The sequence below is a fragment of the Tachysurus fulvidraco genome, chromosome 10 (assembly GCF_022655615.1).
Source record: "Tachysurus fulvidraco isolate hzauxx_2018 chromosome 10, HZAU_PFXX_2.0, whole genome shotgun sequence".
In the NCBI taxonomy this organism is placed as follows: domain Eukaryota; kingdom Metazoa; phylum Chordata; class Actinopteri; order Siluriformes; family Bagridae; genus Tachysurus; species Tachysurus fulvidraco.
In genome coordinates this window covers 19,575,404-19,603,275 of record NC_062527.1, presented here as the reverse complement: position 1 = coordinate 19,603,275, position 27,872 = coordinate 19,575,404, and the positions used below count along the sequence as shown (strand labels likewise).

General features: G+C 38.0%; 2 protein-coding genes and 1 long non-coding RNA gene across 5 annotated transcripts; all 3 read left to right on the top strand.

Annotated features, from left to right (window-relative positions):
• Positions 1-175: 175 nt before the first annotated feature.
• On the top strand, positions 176-15,782 carry LOC113653717 (E3 ubiquitin-protein ligase TRIM39-like). The gene is made up of 7 exons (XM_027163499.2): positions 176-331; positions 632-716; positions 2,685-3,184; positions 3,309-3,542; positions 3,638-3,800; positions 3,953-3,988; positions 15,156-15,782. Exons 2-7 carry the CDS (start codon positions 653-655, stop codon positions 15,707-15,709), a joined length of 1,551 nt encoding a protein of 516 aa, XP_027019300.2. The 5' UTR covers positions 176-331; positions 632-652; the 3' UTR covers positions 15,710-15,782.
• LOC125145792 lies at positions 7,720-12,613 on the top strand. The gene is made up of 3 exons (XR_007144251.1): positions 7,720-9,261; positions 11,501-11,535; positions 12,599-12,613. It is a non-coding gene; the product is annotated as an uncharacterized LOC125145792 (long non-coding RNA).
• A 4,186-nt stretch (positions 15,783-19,968) lies between the features above and the next one.
• On the top strand, positions 19,969-27,137 carry scn1bb (sodium channel, voltage-gated, type I, beta b). Of its 3 annotated transcripts, none has more exons than XM_027163435.2 (7): positions 19,969-20,400; positions 21,105-21,288; positions 22,431-22,597; positions 23,267-23,504; positions 24,721-24,862; positions 26,033-26,104; positions 26,624-27,137. In XM_027163435.2, exons 2-6 carry the CDS (start codon positions 21,207-21,209, stop codon positions 26,097-26,099), a joined length of 696 nt encoding a protein of 231 aa, XP_027019236.2. In that variant the 5' UTR covers positions 19,969-20,400; positions 21,105-21,206; the 3' UTR covers positions 26,100-26,104; positions 26,624-27,137. The 3 variants fall into 3 exon arrangements, with proteins under 3 accessions (XP_027019236.2, XP_027019234.2, XP_027019231.2); XM_027163433.2 differs by having other exon boundaries at positions 19,969-20,418; XM_027163430.2 differs by having other exon boundaries at positions 19,970-20,367.
• The last annotated feature ends 735 nt before the right edge of the window (positions 27,138-27,872 follow it).

The window sequence follows — 27,872 nt, the reverse complement described above, 5'->3', positions numbered from 1 at the left end:
ATTTCGCTTGTTTCGGGGGCGGGGCTACACGTGACGTCACGTGGTGTCGAGTGACGTCACCAGAATATCCGGTGGGGTGCCAATACTTTTGGCAAAAAGTGGCTACTGAGGGTTTGGACATTTAATGTCAATACTGCAGTCATTCTACTTATTATTATACTGCGTGGATTATTACGAGATTATTACGAGTTTATAACGGAAATCAGAATGTTGGCTTCTACAAAGCCAACATAATCAGAATCAGAATCAGAATCAGGTTTATTGGCCAAAGGTGTTGACACACAGGGAACTTTACCATAGCATTATACTACACAGGACAGGACAGACTGTGGTAAGCTCTGGGTGAAACTCGGACACAAACTTACACTTACAAACTTATCTGGATGTGAGAAACTGTTATTATACAGTTATTGAGCTGAAAGCTGAGAGAAAGAGCAGTGAAATTCTGTGTTTATTACAATCTCACAATGGTGAGAATGTTTACATGTGTTTTAAATCACAGACTAAATGTTTTAGTGTCATTCATTAGGTTTAACACTGCAGACAGACATAAGTGAGTTAAACAGACTAATCAGTAAAACCTCATACTGTTACATGTCTGGACTGAATGATGTGATTTCTTACTGTAAAGGTTAAAAACAGGAGGAAGTAAATGTCTGAATCTTCATCACAAACAGAAGGCAGAAGAAGGGGGAACATGGAAGAACCAGAATTATGTAAGTTATACAGTTTATTCATGATTAGTTTTCTGTATGTTTTAATGAAGTACTGTCACTATTATAATCTATATTGTTATAAAAATGATCTCAGTGAATGGCTTAATTGTCTTAACTGCCTTATGTAACAAGAGTTGTGTTATAATACACAAACGTCTTAGAAAGACATTTATTTACACTGATGCTGTAACTATGGTTGATTTATATTACTTTATTAGTTATAATTCAGCAATTAAATATGTAATGAAATGTACAACTCATTAGAATTATATTATTTATTATTGTTTTATTTCTTTCTTTCTAGTTTGTATTTATTTACATAGATATATAAAAGTGAATTGTTTTGTTTGCAACTTTAATATTTGTATATTAATTTATTTCACCGACACTGAAAGGCAGAAAAATTAATCAGAATCAGAATCAGGTTTATTGGCCAAAAGGGTGTTGACACACACAGGGAACTTTAACATAACATTATACTACACAGGACAGGACAATACAGACTGTACAGGATAATGCAGACAATGTGATACAATATAGACAGTATGACTATTAAATATAATACAGAATATATGACTGGTCAGTTATGTACACTGTGAGAAGTGCATGGTAGTGCTAATAACAATATTGTGTAATATTTTGCTTTTGTGCAATAAGCAGCAGCAGTAGTGTGTGTAACATACACAGATAATGTGATGACTGACAGTTCTGATAATGCAGTACTTGTAGATATGAAGCAGGGGAATATAATTATGGTGAGTTGTTAATCAGGGTGATAGATTCAAATTTAAATGATTAACAAAACAAGCATCATGAAAAACTCCCTGAAAACTGTCTCTATGTAACTGAGCTAAATGTCTGTAAAACTAAACAGAAAATATACAAATAATAACAAATACATAGAAACTGTTAAAGAAAGATGTAAAATAGTTACCAAATAATCTATTTAGCAAAATCTGTGACTGATTATTGTTGTGGAAGTTTTAGAGAAAATAAAAATAGCACACTGTTCAGAACGAGCAAGAGTAAAAAGGTTCACAATGTATTTGTGCTGCTGCACAGCAGGACCCAGAGCTCCTAGTGTATCAGGAGAGACGAAGGGCCTACAACATTTATTACACTGGGTTATATAGGAATGATTTATAGGCAGAAAACAGAAGAAAGGAAAACATCACCAATCACTGGCTAGATGCACAACGCTCGATCATCTACTGATCAGGATCTTACCAAGTTGTTTATGAGCCTGAGTCTCACCACGTCTCCAGCTCCTTCTGACCCTCTAATATTGTACACAAATTCTCTCTGGTAATAACAATTTATAGTCACAAATAACTCCTAGTCACGTGCACAGAAGGTCAGACAGCTTTCATAGTAAAATATTACATCACAATAATGTGTTATATGTAATATTCATCTTGAATATTGATAATGATTATTACAAAATTCATTTAACAAAACCTTGCAACACTAAATAACTTCAAAATGTATAACGTTTTCCTAAATCCTGTCACAAAAAAGAATGTGACTATACAACCAAGTCAAAATGAACAAAGCTCATTTATTCCCAAACATGAAGTGCAGGAGGGTTTGAAGACTCCAAGACGGGGATCATCACAAAACAATAAGCAGAACCCATCTAACTCATTTAGGGAGAAACTAAATAAGCTACAAAAGTAAATAAAAAACAAAGATTACAACACAATACACAATACACTAACTCCATTACTAATGTAAACAGGAGAACACAAGATCCAAAAGAAATGGCACCCCTTCCCCACTAACCCCTTTCCAAATTAACAATAGAAATAAATTTTTTTGGCGTACGCCATTTTTGGCTTTTAAAGTTTAAGTTTAAAGTTAAAGTTTTATAAATGAGACCCCTGGTCTGTGATTTTCACACCTAAACTACAGATGCAGTTTAATCTATTTACACCACTTATCAACAATGTGTAACATTTTCTTTTCTAGTTTCTCATGACTCCAGCAGTCTCCTGTCTAAAGATCTGCTGCTGTGTCCGATCTGTGTGGATGTGCTCATTGATCCAGTCACCACTCCATGTGGACACAACTTCTGTAAGAGCTGCCTTGCACAGTGCTGGGACAAGAATAAACACTGTCGCTGTCCATTATGTATCAAGAAATTCACCAAGAGACCTGAACTGCAGATTAATACAACACTGAGAGAGGTTGCAGATTACTTCAAGAAGAAAAGTGGTTCTGACAAACCTGAGGTTCTTTGTGATGCCTGCAGTGGAGAGAAGCTGAAGGCCCTAAAATCCTGTCTGGATTGTGAACTGAGTTTCTGTAAAATTCATTTAGAGCCACATTATCATGTTCCAAAACTTAAGAAACACAAACTAATAAACCTTGTGGAGAACCTGGAGGCCAACATATGCCAGAAACATGAGACAGTTCAGGACCGACTGAAGAAGATAAAAGAGATCCAACACTCAGTAGAGCAAAGAAAAGTGTGTACAAACATGACATGAGTTAATATCTGATACATTCAGTAGTTTTATTCTTATTTGTAGAAATGAACAAAGTGCACTATCAGTGTTATCTGATGGAAGTGAAAATGTGTTCCTCTTTTAGAGAAGCACAGAGAAAGAGAAAGCAGACATTGTTGAAGTCTTCACTGCTCTGATTCGCTCCATTGAGAGAAATCAGGCTGAGCTGCTGGAGATGATGGAGGAGAAGCAGAAAGCAGCAGAGAGGCAGGCTGAAGAACTCATTAAAGAGCTGGAGCAGGAAATCAGTGTGCTAAAGAGGAGAGACACTGAGCTGGAGCAGCTCTCACACACTGAGGAGTATCTCCATGTCCTACAGGTCAGTGTTCCTCTCTCTGCTCACTGACAATGCAGAACATCACAGAACAACACTCACCATGCTGAGGGATTTCTCCTCTCTCCTCTCTACTGTAGATTTACTCCTCCATATGCAGCCCTCCACACACCAAGAACTGGACTGATCTCAGCATTAACACTGATGTGAGTGTGGACACTGTGAGGACAGCTCTGTCTCGGCTTCAGGAGACTCTGAATGAGAAACTCACTAAATCATTCAATGACAAGTTAAAGGAAACAGGTGAGACATTATTTTGTACTTTAGATTTGATAAAAAAAAGTCTCTAATAATAGACTAAAGTAGATGTTTTAGGTATATGTTTTGCAAAATCTAAATATTAAATACCAATAATTTATCTGAAATCTAATGACGTGATGTTTTGTTGTAATTAGTTTCCACAGAACTGATGAAGATTCAGCAGTATACAGGTACAGTGAGCTTTCTGATTTCCTCTCATATTAAAATGTACATATCAGCATCACACCACTGCATCATCAGACTTATTATCATCTGTAGATCTCTCCAAATAAAAGGAGTATTAAAGTGTCTCATTATCCTCCTCACTATAGCTCCTTATTACTGCCATGCACTAAAGCCCTTAAACCCTTTTCTACTTTAGAAACACTAATAATTAGTGATGGCCAGTTCGTGAACGAATCGTTCTATTGAAGCAGTTCTTTTTAGTGAACTGGATGAACCGGTTCACCAAATCGGACTGATTCGTTCTAAACAGTTTGCGTCTTGAGTCAGCGCTGATCCACAAGTTACTAAAGTTACTCACTTTCGGTCATGCCTGACAGTCGGTCCGACTCTAAATAAACTAATATCCCGGAGTTATATGTAACTCCTGTACACTGAACTGAGACATGTTGTGCTGAGAGAAGTGTGAGCGCGAGCTGTTGATACTGCGTATGCTTGAATTACTGAACTGATACAGCGATTCATCAGTACACTGAACCGATACAGCGAATCATCAATACACTGAACTGAGAACTGTTTCAGACGCGTCCGACATACTGTTGATGCTGCGCATGCGTGAACCTTCAGAGCAAATTATACATATTCAATTCAATTCAATTCAAGTTTATTTGTATAGCGCTTTTTACAATGGGCTTTGTCTCAAAGCAGCTTTACAGAACATAAACATAGAACAGAAGTTAAACATAAGGAGAAATACAAAGAATTAAAATAGTAAAAAATTAAGATATGTATAGTTGACAGTGTGTATGTATGTATATGTATTTATCCCCAATGAGCAAGTCTGAGGTGACTAAGGCAGCAGTGGCAAGGAAAAACTCCCTTAAATTGGTAAAGGAAGAAACCTTGAGAGGAACTGGACTCAAAGGGGAACCCATCCTCATATGGGTGGCACTGTTGGTGTGATTACAAATATACAGTCAAACAAGTGTTGAATTGGTGTAAAGATCACATAGAGTTCAGATCTCCTCTTGGTATCATAGAGTCCAGCTTCTAGCTTCTAGCTTCTCAGCATCAGGTACAGACAGGATGTTTCTCAGCTTGGCGATATTTCTAAGGTGGAAGAAGGCTGTTTTTGTAGTATGGGCGATATGATTTTCAAAAGACAGATTGCTGTCTAGTATAACACCCAGCTCTTTCACTGTCGAGCTACTAGTAACAGTACATCCCTCTAATTGAAAGTTAAATTGTGAGAGTTTCTGTGTACTGGTTTTTGGACCTATAAGTAGTATTTCTGTCTTATCAGAGTTTAACAACAGCAAATTACAGTTCATCCAGTCTTTTATCTCTCTAAGGCATTGAGTTAATTTGGACACTGTGGCCATTTCATCTGGTTTTGATGAGATATATAACTGTGTATCATCAGCATAACAGTGGAAACTAATCCCATGTCTTCTAATAATGTTCCCTAATGGAAGCATGTATATCGAGAAGAGCAGGGGTCCTAGAACTGATCCTTGAGGGACCCCATGATTAACTGGTAATAAACTGGAGGATTCACCATTTAATTCAACAAAATGGTATCGGTCTGACAGGTAGGATCTAAACCAACTTAAAGCCTGTCCATGAATACCTGTGTAATTTTGTAAGCGATCTAGGAGAATGTTGAATCTATAGAATCTATAGTGTCGAATGCAGCACTAAGGTCAAATAGAACTAATAGTGACATACAGTCTTGGTCCGACGCTAAGAACAAGTCGTTTGTAACTTTAACAAGTACTGTTTCTGTGCTATGATGGGGCCTGAAACCTGACTGAAACTCTTCGAGGATATTGTTCTCCTGTAAGAAGGAGCTCAGTTGGACAGACACAACCTTTTCTAGTATTTTAGACATAAACAGAAGATGTGAAATAGGTCTGTAATTTGATAGTACATTTGGATGTAAATTAGGTTTCTTAATGAGGGGCCTAATAACTGCCAACTTGAACGATTTAGGGACGTAACCTGAAGATAGCGAGGCATTAATAATATTAAGAAGAGGCTCACCAGCTTTATGTAACACTTCTTTCAGTAATTTAGTTGGAATGGGGTCTAGTGAACAAGTTGTTGATTTAGATGTGGTAATAAGTTTATCTAACTCTTCCTGTCCTGTACTTGTAAAGCTCTGTAGTTGTGTGTCTAGAGCCTTAAGTGAGACTGGGTCACTAGTTGCTCTCATATGTTGAGCGTCACCTATTTTATTCCTGATACTTTCGATTTTATCAGTGAAGAATCTCATAAAGTTCTCACTACTGAACTGTGATGGAATAGTGTGTTCACATTTCTGGGTTTTTGTTAATCTAGTCACTGTGCTAAATAAAAACCTGGGATTGTTCTGGTTATTTCCTATGAGTTTGCTCAGGTGCTCAGACTTAGCAGCTTTTAGAGCTTGTCTATAGCTGGACATACTGTCCTTATACGCAATTCTAAAAACCTCTAATTTAGTTTTTCTCCACTTTCGCTCGTGGTTACGGGTTTCTCTTTTGAGGGTGTGAGTATGACTATTATACCCTGGGGCAGGTGTTTTATCTCTAACCTTCTGTAATCAGATGGGACAACAGTGTCTAATGTGCTAGTGAATATAGCACCTATGCTGTTAGTCATTACATCTTGGTCGTTTGTGTTTAAGGGTACAGTAAGAAGTCCAGACAGATCAGGCAGGTTATTTGTGAATCTGTCTTTAGTGGTCAGAATAATAGTTCTACTGAGTCGATAACGTGGTGAGACATAATTAGTCTGTTCTATAGGTAGTGTGTACATTATGAGGTAATGGTCTGTGATGTCATCACTTTGAGGTATGATATCTATATCAGTGACATCTATTCTGTGTGATATTATTAAATCTAGTGTGTGATTATGAAGATGAGTTGCTTTAGTGATGTTTAAGCCCAAGTGAGTTTAGTAAGTCCATAAATGTGTGTCCTAAAGCATCGTTTGTGTCCTCAACATGAATGTTAAAGTCTCCTACAATTAATGCTTTATCAAAGTTAACCAATAAGTCTGAAAGAAAGTCTGTAAATTCTCTAAGAAAATCGGTGTAGGGCCCTGGGGGTCTGTATACGGTCGCTAGAGCAAGAGACATCAGGGATTTCTTCGTGTGCATGTGCGGTAGTGTAACATTAAGGACAAGCACTTCTAAAGAATTAAATCTATACTGTGTTCTCTGGGTAACAGCAAGGTAATCACTAAAGATAGTGGCAACACCACCTCCACGACCAGACTGACAAGGCTCATGCTTATAAATATATCTTGATGGTGTAGACTCATTTAGACCGATGTAATCATTTGGTTTAATCCAAGTTTCGGTAAGGCAGAGTGCAGTAAGGCTATTTTCTGAGATGATTTCATTTACAATAAGTGCTTTGGGTGTAAGCGATCTAATGCTCAGAAGCCCAAACTTTAGGAACTGTTTTTGTTTGTTTCTATGGCATTTTTCTGGTCTAATTACAGTAAGATTATTTCGAGAACTTCTCACGTATTTACTTTTTGATCTCACTGCTCGGGGAACAGACACAGTTTCTATGTGAACTATGTGTGCATTTGTGTCAATGTGTTGAGGTGAAGGATGACTATTGAAATTTAAATTTAAGGAGTAGTTTACCAGTCAGAAGATGTTCAGCGCCCTGGAGATGTGGTCTGAGAGGATATCCGCTCCAACTCTGCTGGGGTGCAGGCCGTCGGAACAGCCTAGAACGCTCCCAGAAAACATTCCAGTTATCAATAAAGAGTAAATTCTGAGTCTGACACCATGACTGAAGCCATTCATTTAAAGCAAAAAGTCTACTGAACCTTTCAATTCCTCGCTGGTATGTTGGAAGCGGTCCAGACACAATGATCCTTGCTGTGGGCGCTGTGGTGCGAACCGTCTCCACCAGGGTGTTGAAGTCCCTCTTCAGGATCTCCGACTGCCTCAGGCTGGTGTTGTTCGAGCCAGCATGAAGAACCACAGCTCCGGTGTTTCTGCTCACGACCATAGGTACCTGTGCAGCGACATCAAGAACACGAGCACCAGGTAAGCAGTGGGTCCGAGCCTTACCTTTCGACACAGTAGCGCGGACGTGGCGGAGTCTCCGATGATCACGGTCCGTCTCGCGAAGGGGGGCGAAGCGGTTCCGAGTTGGGATCTCGAAGACCGGCGGTGGTGGAGGTGGAGAGGTCCTCAATCGGGGCCCGGCGCATGTCCTCCGCTGCTGCACCCAGGATCCGCGGTGCCCCGGCACGGGAGTGAACAGTTCCTGGCCATGCCATTTCCTGAGTGCGTTGAGCCTGGATAGAGAAACACACGGAGTAGAGGTGGAGGGAGTGATAATTACATCCCGGGAGTTTAACTGAGACAGTTGAGCGACCGGCCGGGGAGCTTCCAGCACGGCTTTCTGCTCCCGCAGCTCGGCCTGCTTCACCTGTAGGTCGCGGATCTGCTTCTCCACGGCCTCCAGGAGAGGCTCCAGCTCCAGTTCCACCGAGTGCAGCTCGAACGTGTCCTCACCTGCACTCAAGGGCAGAGACGTAACCGACATGATGTTATAGAGCAAGAACAACAGAGATAATCGGTGTGAGAAGGTATACTAGCAGTAGCCGGGTTAACAGGCCAGTTAGGCGTGATGCTAACCAGCAAATAAATGCGACACTCAAACAATCCAAACACCACGCTAACAGGCTAGTGGTGCTAACCAGCTGGCCGCTGGGAAAACAAATAAATAAGGTATTTTGAGTGGTTATTCTACTTTTAAGATTCTATTGCCGGGATAAATAGCAACTCAGGATAACTCGGGATAGATTGAGATTGAATGAAGATACTCAGCCAAGCAAACAAATGCAACGCGGCAACTAATTCAAACACTGCATTTATATGACGCTACAATCTAACCGCAACACAACCATACATGCTACACGGAGGCTGCTGCTACACGGAAATGATGTTACAGAGCAAGTACAACAGATTGTCCTAGCGGTAGCCGAGCTAACAGGCTAGCTGCGCTAGCCGGCTAGAAGCGGACTATTTAACCTATTTATTTATTGTCTATCATTTGCTTCTAAAAGATGTGAATGGACGTGGAGGAGAGCAGAGTGGGAGCGAGCCACTGGACTGAGCAGGTCAACTCCCTGCCTCTCACTCCAGTCTATACTGAAAATGTGGAAGATGTGAGAGCTTGTACTAGTGGTAGCCGAGCTAACAGGCTAGTTATGCTAGTTGGCTAGAAGCGGACGCTGCGAGTCAAGTAAATACGATGTCAAGAATTAAGATGTAAGTAGGTTAAAGTGTAAACTCAGGATAACTCGGAATTGAATAAAAAATACTCAGCCAAGCATATAAATTGGAAGATGCGAGAGCTCAAAGTCTCCTGCTTGCTGCTTCCTGCTTCAAATGCTGAACAAGTGAGATGTTGGTTCATGGCTTTTAATCCTTCAATAGCTTTCATGAATCGTGTCTCAATTAACTTTAACATTAATATTTTTCTTTGTAAAACTGTAACTATGTTCTTAGTTTTAGGTAATGGCTTGTATACAAGAAATCCAAATCACCTTAATTAGCATAACAAATGACCGCTAGCATACGGTGCTAACTAATGCTAACTCTTTGAACTTTACGTTTGATTTTATCAATATTTGCATCTCTGGATTAATTAATTTACTGTCAAACATCTTTAACTACTTAACTTTATATTTATGACAAGCAGCGTTGTAATGTAACGAGTACAAATACTTCGTTACTATACTTAAGTAGAAATGTCACGTATCTGTACTTTATTTCGCTATTTAAATTTATGTCAACTTTCACTTTCACTCCACTACATTTCCTAGATAAAATGTATACTTTTACTCCGTTATATTCCCACTAAGCATCTTCGTTACTCGTTACTACAAAATAAAATCAGAAGAAATGTGTGAGACTGTAATAAGGGAGGTTTGGTGAATCACTGCTCCTAGATTACATTACGCTCCGCACGCTGTACGGAGAAGCACAGGTACGTGCAGCATGCACGCGCAGTCAGAGCTGGGGGCGTTTATCTATAACGTTAATCAGCTGAAAGCTGCAAAGACGGCAACCAAAAGCAGTGAAATGTCACTATTCTTATTACCAGAGTTGTAGCACAATCAAAATAATAATGCAAACAATCCATTAAATACGGTGGCCGAGAAGTGCAAAACACATTAACAAATCCGAAAACAAATTAACAAATCAAAAAACACAACAACAATTCAGACAACCAATGGAAAATGTAGGTATAGTTTGCGAATGGAAACTTACCGATCATTGGACAAGACACCTGTCACTCAAGATATACAGGCATGGAATCTTATGTGTAATGTGTAAAGTTTAAATATAAGACGAGTTGGACCTGACTGTAGTAACATTGCGTCTAGAATGCGGCGGGTGATGCCAATCATTCTTTCCCATGATCCACCCATATGTTATGAGTGAGGCATGTTGAATGTTCATGTACAGCCTTCATTGCTGAGGTAGTCTTGGATCTCTGGGTGATCTATACTGATCTTTAGCTCCTTACAGGCTCCATTAAAGTTAGTGCCGCGGTCTGATCTGAGATCTTTGGAAGGGCCTCCAACTGCGAAAAACCTTCTCAGTGCATTAATAAAGCATGAAGTGGACATAGTTTCGATTACTTCTATGTGAACTGCATGAGTCCCTAAGCAACTAAATAAAACTGCCAGCGTTTGCTTTCTGCGGCCCCACCCCTAGTCATGTGAGTGACTACACTCCAGGGCCCAAAAACATCTAAGCCTACCCTAGTGAACGGGGGCTCCATGTTGAGTCGATCTTCTGGGAGATTGGCCATTTTTTGTTCAACAGGTTTTCCTCTAAGTCTACGACAGGTGACACACTGATAAATTACACTTGAGACTAGTTTCCTGCCACCAATTACCCAAACACCAGCAGATCGCAGCGCTCCCTCAGTGAGGTGACGACCTTGGTGAGCAACACCTTAGTGGTAATGTCTCTCAAGCAGAGTTGACACACAATGTTTTTTAGGGAGTATCAGAGGGTGCTTTTCATCATATGGGAGGTTGGCTAGAGACGTCCGACCCCCCACCCGTTGAGATCTGGGCCACTTAAAAGTATGTCATTGAGTGCTACGCCCTCATGTTTAGCTCTTGCGTCAAAAACCACACGTATTTGTTTGGGTTTCTGTGGGTGATACACCTCAAACATGGGAAGATACCAACACTCTTCATTCAGCTGTAAGGGGGGTGCAACTTCTGCTTGCTTGTTGTCTATGACCTTTTGCATGAACTGTACAAAATGCTCTCTCATCTCAGGTTTTTTGACAAGACTAAGTTTTAGTGTGTTGAGTCTTTTTAAAGCCTGATCTCGATTATTTAGTAGATGTTGTCTGGGTGTAAAAAAAAAAGTGAAGGGGTGCAACCCAGCTGTTGGTCTCATTCTGATACATTTCTGCATTATTGTAAGAAATTGCACATCCTGTTGTGAAGGCGCTAACTTTTCTCTTTCTCTCTTGATGAAGGTATTGTCCCCAAGATTGTCTGTCTGTAGTGCCTGGTAAGTATCTGTGCAGATTTGAGTGTCTTTTAGTTCCCTTACAGATTTTTCTTTTATTTGAAGGACATTGGTACATGGACTGAGGTACGATGGACAACCGTTGAGCAATGTGTTTGTTTTGTACGTTGTGACATACCTTGGTTTGTGTGCACCATTCAAACAGACATCTCCCACAATAACCCAGCCGAGGTCAAGGCGCTGGGCGAATGGTGCATTATAGGGACCATTGCACTGCTCTCTCACTTTGTGCAAACTTAGGATGTCTCTACCCCATGAGAAACAGGATGTGTGCATTTGAATCGATAGCATGTATCTTGTGCGAGAGCGCCTTTAAGTGTGGGTGGTATTGGGCGACTGCAGGCGTGGGTATCTCTGAGCGATCCTTTGGGATCATGTCACATTCCAGCATCAGGGGCAAGGGCACCCTTTCTCCCTCTAACTTCCATGATACCTGAACATGTTTTTAAGGTATACACCTCCGTGCCTCCTTTAACACTAAAGATGTCGAAAAAGTCAGAGCTTGCAAGAGACTGATTACTTTGCTCGTCCATAACGGCATACAGGTTTATTGCCTTGTCCCGTTGACCTGATGGATACACTTTGGCTAGGCATATCTTAGCACAAGACCTTGAGCCACGCTGTTTGCCACATACCTCTGTGCACATTGCTGTAGCTGAGACTGATAGTGTGCTAAGCTCAGGCTCCCTGCCATGCTGTTTCGCCTCTGTTGGCGGCGTGATGCCTTTAGGAGGGGATGGGCCTGGATGTAACACTGTATTGTGTCTTTCACTCCCACATTCTTTGCAGGTGACTTTGATCTGACAGTTCTTGGCTTGGTGTTTGGTTGATGCGCAACACTTGAAGCATATGTTTTTATCCTTCAGATATGTTTTTCCCTCTTCTAGGGGCTTGCTGCGGAAACTGTGACATCTCCTGAGGGGATGCGGTTTTTTATGAAAAGGACATTGTTTGTCTGGATCATCACTAATGTCTGTTGTTTCATTACTCTGTGCTATTTCTGTCTTTGTCACTGAAATCATAGGGCGAGTACTGTTTTTAATAGGTCTGTCAAACTTGGACTGCGCTGCTGACAGAAAGCAGAAGCTAGGATCATTTCTTATGCGTGCTTGCTCCCGTACAAAGGTAGAAAATGGTGGAAATGTGTCATTATAATCTACCTTGTATTTGGATGCATGTGAGATCCATCTCTCTTGTAGGAAATAAGGGAGCTTTTCCACTATGGGGTTAACATCACGAGCTGTATCCAGAAAGGCCAGCCCAGGTGAATAGCCGTCTGCTTTAGCTAGTTGTAGTTCCAGCAAGAGATCTCCTAGCTCCGTTAGTTTGCTGGAGTCTCTAGGTGTAATCTTAGGGAAGTTTTCAACCTTTTGAAAGAGTGTATGTTCAACTACCTCATGTGCTCCATAGGTTTCTTCCAAGTGCTGCCACATCATGTTAAGAGCTTCAGTGGCATCATTGATTTGAGCTGCACTGATTCTTTTAGCTTGTTGGTTTGACTTTGGTCCAAGCCATTTTACAAGTATATCTAATTCTTCTTTGGGGGACAGGGACAAGTCTTTAATGACATTCAGAAATGAGGATTTGTTCTGTGACTCTTTCTGTCTTTCCTGAGTGATAAAAATCACAAACACAAATATATCACTAAGGTAAAGATGCAAAAGGGAAATTTTACTACTTTGATATTTATCTCCAGTATCAGGAAAACCTACATATGTTCTCATTAATGACAGACAGAGAGGGAGAGAGAGAGGGTGAGTGAGTGTGTCTGTGTTTGGGAATGTGTGTGTGTGTGTGTGTGTAAATGAGTATATCTGCTTATGGTGGTGTGAGTTATGATTTCTTCAATCTTCATCATTTACCCAAACGTCTACCTTTTAGTGTAAAACTCTACAAAACAAACAAATAACTAACAAACCTGAGAGGAAACATTTAAAATGTGATTATTCAGTATCCTATCAGGTAACAATACATACCTGTCAACCTCATCAACATTTCACTGAATTCATATGGATCATTTTATTCTCACAAAACACAGAAACAAGGCATTATGTATTTGAACAAGCTACAGTAAGTTCAGAAGTACAGACTCTAGGAAAATCCACTGGTGTCCCAGGGGCAGTAACCAGGGGTGTAGATTCTCCTCTGTCTTCATCATATACATAGTAAAATGTTCAAATCTCACTATAAGAAGAAGCAGCACCTCTGGAGCAGAGGGCCTTTGGCTCAGGGGCCCAGCAGGGGCAGCTTTAACCCCAATCCTCTGTTCATCAACACAGAGACTTAACCACTTTAACTAGCACTGCCCCAATGAAATAACACCAAATAAACAAATAAATAAATAAATGATGTTTATATGTTTTAATCAGTTACAGACTGCCTTCATTTGGACTTATGCTCTGTGTAATATTTTTAATGAAACAATCATAAATGCTTGTGGACAACAGACAGATTAGACATGAATGGATGTACAGAATCAGTAGATTGATTGAATGCTAGATAAAATGATGGGAATTATGTAGAAACACTGCAAATCTTACAAAGCTAATTTTATTTCAACTAATTCATTTTAATGTAAAAATTCAAATGTGCAAATTCATTCACACCAAATCTACACCCATGTGACATCCTGATGCTTATTTATTAAATGTGATGATTTGTAAAACCATAAATACTATGAGTCATATAAACACAGGAGAAATTATTTTTTTATAAATTAACTGGTAGAAGCTCTAGTGCAGAGACGTTGTTGTTGATGACAGCTAACTGGAAGTAAACGTTACACTAGATACTTTTAATTTTACTTTTCATATCAAAATGTTCTTATGTAATGAGAAGTTATGTGAATCCGTGTGCAGGAGTTAAAATTTAGATTTAAGATTTAATTTACCTTTTTTAGATGTTCAGAGATTCGTATTTTATAATTCAGATTTTCAAAATAATAATGTACTGTTTTGTGTCCTGACATTAAATAAACCCCCAAAGGTTTGAGTCCAAATTCCACAACTTGGAGTAACTGTTCTTTCCCCTTCACTGTTCAGCTTCATGATTGGATTGAATTCAGCTTCACTTGTAGAAATGAAAGATTCTTGATGTGAGTAAAACATTGTGTGGAAATAATGAATGATTCTGAATGATTTGTTGCACCGTGTATGTGGAAAAGGCTGAAAGATTTATAATCATACAGTTAAAAAAGAATAAAAAACAAACTGTTTCTCTCAATCACTTGAGAGTCCCATGTTTTATTTCTAAATGTAAAACGTACCAGATATTTATCACTAGAGACACTCAGCGTTTTTACCTCAAATGTTTTTCACTCATGTTCTGTGTCCCTTTCTGTGTATTTAGTGAAAAAAAAAATTATAAACACATTTATCATATATATATTATATATAATAAATTATATATATTTTATATATATACATATATTTCTTATCTGTAACAGACTCCTATTATAAACTGTATTTTAGAAATTTCAATGAAATAAAATGTAAAAAATCTTCTACAAATCCTTTTATAAATCGATAATGAACCTGAACCACTGGATGATGATGTAATATTTTTTACATGTTTACTCATCACACACTGTGTGTTTCTCACAGTGGATGTGACCCTGGATCCTGATACAGCTAATCCTTATCTCATCCTGTCTGCTGATGGAAAACAAGTGACACATGGAGACAGACGACAGAATCTCCCTGATACACCACAGAGGTTTAGTTCATATATCAGTGTTCTGGGAAAGCACAGTTTCTCCTCAAGGAGATTTTATTATGAGGTGCAGGTCAGAGGGAAAATTAACTGGACATTAGGAGTCGCGAGAGAGAACAGTAACAGGAAAGGGAAGATTAACCTGACTCCTCAGGATGGATTCTGGACTGTAATACAGAGGAATGAGAATCAGTATTATGCTTGTGAACATCACATTGTCCCCCTCACATCGAGGGAGAAGGTGGAGGTTGTGGGTGTGTTTGTGGATTATGAGGAGGGTCTGGTCTCCTTTTATGATGTGAAGTCCAGATCTCATATCTATTCTTTCACTGGTCAGACTTTCACTGAGGAACTCTATCCATTCTTCAATCCTTGTTTAAATGAAGGAGGTAAAAATGCAGCACCACTGATCATCTCTCGTGTATTTAAAACTAAATACATTTAAACCTCACAAATTTGATCATCAGATGTTAAGAGTAAAAATAATTTGTTTAGATATTGCTGTAGATATTATTTTAATACCTGGTTTTAATTGTAATCCTACAGTCTGTTTGTTATGATTGTGTGTCATTATGACTGTGGAACTTTGTCATTACAAATCACATATTGAACTATTTATCCAGCAATCAGGATATTTTGTGTTTGTTTTTTGTTTATGGGAATGTAGCCCGCTCTGCTAGACTGTGGAAGAGTTTCTTCCCCCAAGCTGTGAAAGCCCTGAACTCGAACTCAAACCTCTACTGCCACGCCCTGAAAATACAAAAGCCTCCTGTGATGTGACCCACCTGACTGCCACCAGTCACACTCTCCTCAGCATTAGCACACTGGCACATCAAAGATGTTTAAATGTTTACATGCTCATGTTGCACACCACATCTTGCACTAGTCTGCTACCAGCTGCTGACCTTGAATACCTTCTGTTGCACGTGTACAATATCAAGGAAGCATTGTAGAGTCTTCATACCTATATTTACTGCTTGAGTGTATAATCTTTTGTGTATTTAAATTGTATTGCTTTGTTTTGTGCTTTGTTGTTTTTTTGATGTTTAATGTCTGTGAGACACAACATTTCATTCCTCTCAACATGTAGCGAAATGACAAATAAAGAAAGTTGAAACTATTCAGGCAGTGTTCAGACCTTGATCTTACAAAGCCTGGTTCAAAATGAGGCTTTAAAAAAGTGCTGGGCGGTAAAGTTGAGGTGTTTCCACAGGGATGTGCACAATTAAAAAAAAACAGTTCTGCCTGTTACAATTATATAAGGGACAAAAAAATAAATAAATGTAGGCGATTAGGGTGAAGTTGTCAGCCCAGGTTTCTTGAGCTCACTGCAGGTGTATTTAATACCGGCATGGTGTGAAGTCTGAAACATTGGGGCCTTCTGAGGCAGGTACCCAAGACCTCACCAAGAACCCTTGTTGTATTTCCCACTGGAACAATCATGTGACAATACTTATATACTGTATATATATATATATATATATATATATATATATATATATATACACTGTCTGACTACAAACAGCTGTTAATCAAATTAGTCAGAGTTTTGATAGTTTTCTCATACCTCACCACTGATCCCACAGTTAAACTTCTAGACCCTTTCACCTGACAGACCTATTGTTTTTTAAAAGAAAGGTTAAATACAATGTCAACGTTCCATCAAATTACCATAAACAAAAAGACAGAGAACAGCACAATGCACCAGACTAAGTCACAGTGTATGCCGAGTCACAATGCAATTGCAGCCAAAGAACATATTACAATATATTTATTAAATATTTCATATTTAATATGGTAGTAGTTTTATTATTATTATTATTATTATTATTATTATTATTATTATTATTATTATTATTATTATTATTATTATTATTATTATTATACCACTATAACTACACCACTATAAAGAAGACAAATTTATCAAATTTAAGATACAAATTTAAGATACAAAATTACACACAAGGTTTATACATAATTACAATTTGGTTTTGTTTTTTTAAGTTTTCAGTCAATTTCACATTTAAAATGATAACAAGAGAACGAGCAAACAAGCAAGCAACTAGTCAAGTCAACTAGAATTCAAACATCTGTCTAGTGATCTCCTTTCTATAAAATCAGCTAAAATCCTTTTTTTTAATTTTTTATTTAATTACATGATCAAATGCAGCCATACTTTTTTTTTGTTTGATTTGTAAAATGTGAATGTTTTTAAAGCATTGAAAGTTATTTTTTTCTGATAATTGATTGCAGGTCCTATTCACCTTTATGATATTATGCATTGAATTCAGGATATTTTATTTAGCTGTCGTATCCAAAAATACATAAAAAATACACTCCATACCACATGGCATGGAATGACAGGAAAAAAACAGATCTGTGAACTTTGTATTTAAAAGCAACCTTACTCAAAAAATGAAATATCACATTGCCCTAAGAGTGAAGTACTTAGACCTTTTGCTGTGGCAACTGAAATTAGGTCAGGTGCATCCCATTTTAATGGATCATCTTTGAAAGTATGTTTCTACACTTTAAAGGGTTGAAGACCATCCATTGCAAATTCAGATGATTGGTCATGAACGGGAAAGATCATGGTTCCGAAACTGAAGCCTTATTCGCAGCCTGAATGGGTGACATCTGCTGGTGAAGACGATACGGTGCACTGAAAGAAGATCAGGAATTATTATAATTGTTTGTAGATCAGGAATTATTAAGAATATGATGATGATGATGATGATGATGATGATGATGATGATGGTGGTGATTTACTTCTAAAAACTTGTGCCGTACAAATATCGTATCTATAAAAACGGCACTCCAAATGTTTTGCTCAATGTGGAAAAAAATCGCATTGCTGCCTTCTATCGAAAATAGTTGTAATAGCACCACATGCACATTATGCGTCTCTTAATGAGTCTGGCCAGATTGTTGTTTAATATTTCAATGATGCCTATCTATCTATCTATCTATCTATCTATCTATCTATCTATCTATCTATCTATCTATCTATCTATCTATCTATCTATCTATCTATCTATCTATCTATCTATCTATCTATCTATCGCTACCTTTGTTTTCTTTATATATATATATATATAAATTAATGTTTAGTTTAGTCATTTAGTTTGTATGTTGGAAAATAAATGAATGTACAAATTATCAGGTTTATATTTTGATTTTCTATTTTAAAAATACGTTTTACTGCAACAGAAATGTTAAATTTAATCATATTTAATAAAGCACCTGCTACAGCATGTCTGTGTCTTCAGAATCAGACAAAAAATATAGTAATAACTCATAGTGTCTCCTTTTTAGTATTCTTTTAAAGCATGTGTTGTGCTGTGCATGAGCTGTGATATTGATATTGTTTGTGATGGACTGGCATCTGATCCCAGGTTCATTCTGCAGATTTGAACCTAGTATTTCTGCGATAAGCTCCAGATCCACTGAAATCTCTGTTTCTTAAGAAGAAAGAAAGAAAGAATATAAAGAAAGAAAGAAGGAAAGAAAGAAAGAAAGAAAGAAAGAAAGAAAGAAAGAAAGAAAGAAAGAAAGAAAGAAAGAAAGAATTGCTTCAGTAGAGTAGCAAATAAGGATAAAATAGGACAAATGACTAATGAGTTTAAAAGCTTACTTTTGAGCAAAACACTATTGTGGACAACATAACTATCAGTCATGTTCTCATGCTTTTGGCATAACTTCAGCTATTTGCACTTGCTTATAAATACCAAGCAAATTTCTTTAATTGTAAACCTCGCTTACATGATGGACTAGTTTAGAGGAGATTGATGTGTGCTATCCATGGTGCTGATCAAATGCCAGCTCCCATGTCTTCTTCACATGCATAGATTTAGGATAAATTACTAATCATTTTATAGGCAGGGACACTTTTAAATGTAAAAGAAATCACACATCAGGACTGATTTTACAAACAAACAATTTATTTTATTAGTCAGTGGTTCCAGGGCCAATCACCATTCCCATTTTTTTCAAGGCCGGAGATTTGACACAATATGGGATGCCAGTCCACTGCAGGGCGCCATGCATACACGTCCATACTATAGCTCATCTTTGGGATGAACTGGATCACCGACTGTACCCCAGATCTCCTCACCCAACATCTAGTGGAAAGCCTTCCCAGAAATGTGGAGCTTCTTATAGTATATACATATTATATAATTATATTATTGGTCATAATATACAATTTAGCACAATTTAGCGTTATAAACATACAGTGCAGCCTACATAGATCCGGTTATGTCATAAATAATTCGTCCTTCTTGTACCCACGTGCAGCTCCGCGCGCGCATTCTCCAGGTTCCGTTTCCGTTTTTTTTTTTTTTTTTTTTTTTTTACCGCAATGCATCAGACACCGAGGGCGAATACCAAACTGCTCCTTCGTATACACCTAGTGCACTGGAAGCCATTACCATTCATCCTGTATAGGGCACATACAGTATACAGGCAGTAGGGTGTCGTTTGGATCTTTTTTGAACCTAGACAGAGGACACTGTTACACACACAGGGAGTGGTGGGGAGGGGGGATACAGGGAGAGAGGGGGGGATGAGAGAGACAGGGAGAGAGCGAGAGCGAGAGAGTGACAGAGAGAGGGGGGAGGGAGAGAGAGGGGGGGATACAGGGAGAGAGGGGGGAGGGAGAGAGCGAGAGAGAGGGGGGAGAGGAAGAGAGAGAGAGAGGAAGAGAGAGAGAGAGAGAGAGAGAGAGAGAGAGAGAGAGAGAGCGCGCGACGCACAGTTTATTTATTCAGAGCTTATAATCAGTCCGCGCTCCAAATGCAAACTAAAAGCAGCCGGTTTACACCTTTAACAGATTTTTCGGAATATTTATTTGTTGTTTTTTTGGTCAAGATTTCCATCTGTCGACACACGTATTCGTGTTGAGTCGCGGGTAAAAGGTCGTTTTTGGTTTTAATACGCGCAGTTAGGCATAAAAAACGTGCATACGCTCAACCTGCAGCGAATATTTTTGTTTTTATTGGCCAAAAGGAGAAGATTAACAAATAAAAAAAAATAAAAAAAAAAAAAAAACAGGGACATCAAAAAGCCAGAAGGGTAACGAGAGGACAGCAGCGCCGGAAAACAGTAATGATTGTGATTAAATGCGTCAGAACAGCTGTATGTGCATGTGAACCTGTAAGGAACTAAAACGACATGCGTGTTTTTATTACAATAAGATAATAAACCAAACGCATGGTCCCATGTTAGTGATACTTATAGAACCTTATTCCTTACTAGGACAGCTACGCATGAACCGACCCTTCAAAAAGGAGTAAAAATCCCTACTGTATGTTTAATGCACGTACACAAGCGTGTTTATATTCTCGTGATTAAGCATACTTGTGTACAGATGTGCACACGGTTCTTCCAAACATCTCAGGATTGTGGGTAGAGTGAGGTATTGCACTTAGAAAAAAAAAATCTGAATTGATAAGCAAGATGCTTAAAACACAGTTCTAGTAGTCAAGCGGTTTAAAAGTCATGTTATATTTTCTTATTAAAATCTGCAATAAGTCTAGAAAAGTGATATTGAAAAAAATATTATAGTGTGTTTGACGGTAGCTTGAATGTAAGACTTTTGCACTTGTATATGATGCTCTGAGTTTTTACCCTCTAGGAACGTTTTAGTCGCATTAAACCCGACTTGTACAGTCATGGATGCAAACCCACACAATTCTTCCATAAATGTTATTACAGCATGAATGCTTGGTTTGTTTAGTATTAGCTCAAATATTGAATAAAGTTGCAAAATGCATTTATTAGCTAAACTCCCTGATTGAGTCTGAATAGGACCGGATCCCTTCTCGCTTCTAAAACTACAGTGCTGCTGACATAAACTTGACGACACAAAGCTGCCAGTTTCCATACGCACAAGAAGAAACAACAGATTCGTCTTGAGCATCTGCCTCATCTCTGCATCAAGGATGGTACAGCCAGCATTCCACTTCCTGTCAGGCATGTCTGCCAGGTGTTTCCTGTTCCTGTGTGTGCTCAGTGCTCTCTGGGGTGAGTTGACTCACAGATTTTCTCACAACGCTGATTATAAAATATGAAAGCTAAGGACCATCTTTGGTAGTTCTATTATGTACACACAGCTTCATATACAGCAATCTACTGTACCTACTGTAACTAAGCATCCTTACTCGACCCCAATGCTTGTAGATCGCCATTGATGTCATACTCCACCTTATGACACAGCAGTACAAACAGATGATCTCAAGCAATAATAACAAAAGATGATTATTACAGCTTAGTGACATGTAATCAGTTCTTTGGGATGCTACTTATCTTTTAGACATTAATAAGACAGGTTTTTAGTATAAACATCACGCTTTAATCAAACTGTAAGCTAAAAATCAATGTTTTCTCTTGACGCAGTTATAAAAGATGTGTCCTAGCACAAAAAAATGGAGTTTAACTGGGATTTTACTGGGACTTCACAATTCACAATCATAATCATTATTACAGTTTTTTGGAGTAATTGATGACATATATGGTATAATCGACTGTGATATTGCTAATACTCCTTCTGAGTATAATTGTATTTATGTTTTGTATTTACTGACATGCTCAATTTTAGGCTTACCAAATGAAACATGATAGCTTGGGCAGTAAATAGGTATATTGTGATATGATATCATATGTTGTCCATATGCAAATATAGAAATCAATGACAACAGCATGATATACTGTACAATGAAGTCAAGCTTGTAAAACAAAGGACCTATTGTGGTATACCATGTTATTGTGTGTATAAGGAAACGTACAAAGCTAAAGCCATTGCCTGGAGCGATAAGTGCAGCATACCAGCGATATTCTCTAGCGATGAGTCCTACATCCATTAAAAATGAATACATTTGAATCAGTATAGGTTTACATAAGATTATGCCAAATTTTTTTTAAAGAATATCAAAACTAATAAAATGGTGACATCATATTTTGTAAATAGCCTAAATAGTTGAGATAAATAATCATAGATATATTTTTCAAAGTGTAGCTTTACTGTGAAATACTCTTCATGTTTCTGTGAAATGCTCTTCATGTTTTTTTTTTTCTTCCTGGTATCACTGTAGTTATGTTCTGCATCAATGCACAAGTGTGGTTCTGTTTAAAAGGTATATTTATGGATGTTCCCCTGTGTGCTCCAGTCTCTCTGTGTAATGGGGCGTGTGCAGAGGTGGATTCGGACACTGAGGCGGTAGCAGGGGAAGGCTTTAAACTGGGCTGCATTTCCTGCAAGATGAGAGGAGAGGTGGAAGCCAGAGCTATCGCCGACTGGTACTTCAGGGCTAAGGGAGAGACAGAGTTTGTACATGTGTGTTATCTGTGTGTATTTGGTTATAAATGTGTGTATACAAGAAAGACACCATCAGCAAAAATATGAACATTAAACATTCCTAAGTAAGGAATATAATCGATAATCAGTAGGTGTGATGCATCCGGGCTTTAAATTATTAATGAACGACAGATCATGCTTTGTTTCCATCATTGTGGGACATCTGCAGCACAAGTTAGTCTTAGCTTATCACTTATATTATAACAGTTTTATTCCTTCATTCCATCACTAGCCTCTATTCGTTCTGTCTTTGTCTGGAGGAGACTTCTTCCCTCGTTCCACTCGTACACCTTAACAACCAATAAAAACCTGAACTCTTTAATAAATAGTGGAACAAATGCTGTAATGAAAACTGTTTGATTTACGTAAAAACTAGAAAAAGCTATAAACTATAAAGCTATTTTTAGAGCTGCTGAACAATCAGATTTTACAAGTCTGGGCTTTAACACCATATTAAAACACAAATACTTCATAGATTTGTTTTTACAGAAACAGCGTAAGTGGTAACTATGACTACGGCTTATCCCCTTAGTAGAAAATGTTACTTGGGAAGCTGTTTGAACCCTGTAATGTACTGCTGACACAACAGAGCTCTGTTAAACCTTTAAACACTTTCAAGTGCTTGACATTATGATGTTGTTTACATAGATCTATAACTACGAAAGCGAGGCAGCCGTCATAATCGACGACCGCTTCAGTGACCGCGTGTACTGGAATGGCAGTAGAAATACCCCTGACCTGCAGGATGCCTCCATTTATATCCACAATGTGAGCTTTAACGATTCGGGAGTGTACCGCTGCTTCTTCCGCCGAACCCTTCTCTATGATGCCTATGAGTACGAGACTACCGCCACCAAGGTGGTGCACCTCACTGTGGTCGGCAAAGGTGCAGTATTTTACTAAAAATCTACAGTATACATGCAAAACCACACATAAAAAAATTCAGCTGCAGAGTGCCATTTATAATGGATAACGTATAAGGTTTAAAATGTTTGTATCTGTACTTGTATTTGGATTTATACCTGTTTTGGGGGTGACTCCAGCACAAAGGTCGAAATACCAACACATTAAGCATTGTATGTGATGGTTCCTAAACCAGGACCCTCATTTAAACCAGCATGACCCTGAGCAGGTGGTTTGCAAGGATGAATAAAGGAATGCTGTACATTTATGTTAATAAGCATGGTATCTGTTTGTCCTGTAAGCTTCAAATCTGACACCCACATGAAAGCAAAACCTTCCAGTCTTATGACTATTTCTGTTGTGTCCTGTGGGATCTTAAACCTGATACAGTGTGTAAAATATCTGTATCTATATTCGTATCCGTAAATCATATTATCTGTATATTTCTCATAATTCATATTCGCTTACATTCTGACTGTAAACCATCCTTGACGGTCATTTATCAGTTGATGACGAAGGATTGAGACATTCATTAAGATGTGTCATTGTACACTTCATGTTGTTGCAGCACTAATATGTGAAGACTGGAACGTTGGTCAAATTGCGGGCAAACACACCCATGTAGCACACGGACATTTGGCTATAGTTAAAGATATCTGGTGTGAAATAGTATAAAACAGACTGTATTACGAACGGTAACGGGAACGTCCTAGATTGTTATAGTGCTAAAAAAAAATTATGCTTCAACTGTTTCTTTGAAAAAACTTTTCATAGATGATGCCACCATTTTACCATTAGGTTTCATCTATTATACTGGTTTGTGACTAGCCCAGCAGTACAGCTTTAAAGTCATGAGTATGATTGGTATATTAGGTGAATAATCACTGAAGCTGTACAGTAATCACTGAACAACTTGTAAATCACTTTTTTTTGTAATTACTTGAACTCTAAGGAGGTTAGGAAATAGCTACGTATATTTCGAAGAACTGAGACATTTACTCCCGTGTTAGGGAAAAAAGACAAGGTTGTAGGAATGACTAGAATACAGTAAGGGTGTATATTGAAAGCTTATGACACAGCAAAATAGTCTATTTAGAGTAGGACCCAACTGTGCTAATGCTGAGATTACTCTCCCTTTTTCTAAATTACATGGGGCATGCTAGTAATTCTCTCTTGCTTTCTTTGTTTTTCTTACTTAGCGACACGCGGTACGGCCTCCATCGTTTCGGAGGTAATGATGTACGTGTCAATCATCGGGCTGCAGCTGTGGCTGTTGGTGGAGATGATCTACTGCTACAGAAAGATCTCTGCGGCCGGTGATGAGGCCCTCAGAGCCAGCGCGTCAGTACCACCTTCACCTTTTCTTATTCGATATAACACTTAATATTTGGATATACTTACTGATGTGATGTTCTTTAATAATTATTATAATTTTTTCCTATGGGAGATAGCAGTTTCTGATATTGTGACAGATTTCCTTAAATTTAGAGACTTAAAGCCAAAGTTCTGTCAACGATGTCTTGATGTATCCATGACAACCAATGTAAATAATGATTTTTGTCTAGGTTTATATATTTATGCAATGCTTTTATATACATAACTTTTCTTTGGTCATTTTCAACCAAGTAGCTAGTTCTTCTATCACAATACCATTCTGCTACCATACTGGACTGTGAAGACTAGCATGTGTCTCATCTGAGACACGTGAAACCAAAAATTCTTTTAAAAATGCTGCTCGTGCTACATCACAGGGCAGCTGAACGTGTTCAGGATGGCCGGAGGATGGTATGGCTGTGGTATTTTTGTGGTAATTGTGACCTTTGGAGCACTTGCCAATGTTTCCTATGCTATTGTTATATTATCTGGTTCATGGTTCATTAGTGCACTGCTAAAGGAAGATACAAAAAACAAAACAAAAAAGACGGAGCATATCCTTAGATTTATTTCCTCATATATTCTAATGATGTATGGATACAGGTGAGGCAAATACAGATAGCTATATACTATAATAAAGAGTTTTCTCTAAGTTATTTAACAAACCTGAATATTTTAGCTAAATATTTCTCCTATTCTTTGTCTTTTATTTTCTGGCATATGTTCGGGCAGCGGAGGCTCAAATTTTTATAAGGCTCTGGGCCCTTGAGCAAGGCCGTTAATCCTGAGATGATATGAGATAGAAACTTTGAGAGGAACCAGATGCCAAAATCAGAACCCATCCTTATCTGGGTCACATGGGAAAGTTTGAGTTTTTGAGAAATTTTATTTTTTGGGAGGACTTTGGTTCAAGCCCCAGCACTGCCAAGCTGCCACTGTTGAGCCCTTGAGCAAACCCTTAACCCTCTCTGCTCCAGTGGTGCTGTATCATGGCTGACCCTGTCTCTGACTCCAACCTCCAAACTTGGGATATGTGAAGAATGAATTTCACTGTGCTGTAATGTAAATGTGACAAATAACGCTTTCCATTCTATATTTAACACGTAAATGATTTGTTCTGTTTGTATGTTTATGCAGTGAGGAGTATTTAGCCATAGCATCGGAAAGCAAAGATAACTGCACAGGAGTGCAGGTGGCTGAATAACAGAGGTGGGTTCCATATAATGTTGCTGAATTCTTGGTTTTCTGGACACATATCACTGAAATTTAGACACAGAGATTTTTCAGAGTGTTTTGAGGACAGCATGTGTGTTCTGCTTTATAAAGGCCACTTCAGATAGACAGGGACAGAAAATACGAGGTCAGGAGTGACCTGGAGTCATCTCTGTTTATTGATGTAGTCCACTGGCTGGCTGTCAAAAAGCTTAGGCCAATTTTCACAGCTGCCACTAGTAATCTCATGTCTAAGTGGCATACTGTCATTTAAATTATTATGCAATTAATATCACGGTTTGAATCATAGCAGCTGACTGATATCAATGTGTAATACATGTAGACAGTTAATTAAACTTGAGTAAACTTAAACTTCATGCAAACGTGAGTTACAGATAACTGTTCTAAAACGTTCCACCAATTTGTAGCTTGAAGTAACTGATAAAAGTATTAGATGATCTACTAAATTGTTTCTTCATTTTGTTTGTTTCAAATTCATCTCAAATCTGTTTTCAGGCTTTACCTGAGTTACCCTCATGCCTCTTCATGTTCCTGTCTTCTGCTTCCTCCTGACATCGTCACAAATATCCAGTTGGATTCTGCCCATTTTTCTACTTTTTACCCAATCTTTTAATTCAAGCCTTTCGATGTTCCTGCACTGTTTTGTGGTAGTTTCGAACCGATCCTTCTAGTTTCACATGAAGGACTTCTTGGATGAGTTTATAAGAGTATTATTCAAGTATTATATAAGATCAGTATAGAGTTCAGGAGAGCTTCAGGAACGAGTATTGGCAAAACAAATCCTTCTGATTTGCATGAATGTAAAAATAGGGCATGATTATAGTCTCTTATGTATATTGCACCTCAAACATATGCTTTGATATAGAAAAAGATTGAAATGCATTACCTGTCTATTGTACATATTAGGGTTGCCACCTGCTTTTTTTTTAAATACTACTACTACTACTACTACTACTACTACTACTACTACTAATAATAATAATAATAACAACAACAACAACAATAATAATAATAATAATAATAATAATAATAATAATAATAATAATAATAATAACACCACCACCACCACCACCACCAACAACAACAACAATAATAATAATAATAATAATAATAATAATAATAATAATAATAATAATAACAATAACAACAATAATAATAATTATGTTTTAATTTTTCTTTTTTTTCCCAGTGTTTTCAGCAGTGAAATCCTATAAATCTGTTTTATGTGTTTATCCCACCGGTTACACTTGTCCTGGAAGTTTTGGGCCAATTTTGCCCTTTTTGCCCTCAATTTTGCAACAGTCAGGCATAAAGAAAGCTACAACAAACAAAAGCTCTTTTATAAATTAAACAAGCACAAACATGGCCAAGAAAGAAATCCTAAAATAGAAGTCAAAAATATCACAGAACCTTGTTACATCATTCGCTTTAATTTCAGAGTAATTTCAAGGATTTTCAACCGAAAAAGTGGCAACCCTACCATGTATTCCTGCACTGAATATAGTACAAAAAAATTTAGCAATAGTCCAGTTGCACTAGTGGTCAGTAAGGAATACACTGAATACAGTCAGTGAATTACAGTCTTGCTCATTTTCAGGGCACTATTTCTTTTCCATGGTGTATTACCACCATTCAATGCTACTAGTGCATGCAGTAACCTACATTTGTATGACAGCAGAACAGTCAGCTATACTGTACGTTTGAGCCATTTTGTTCCTCTCATTCAATGCTGGAACTACTTAGA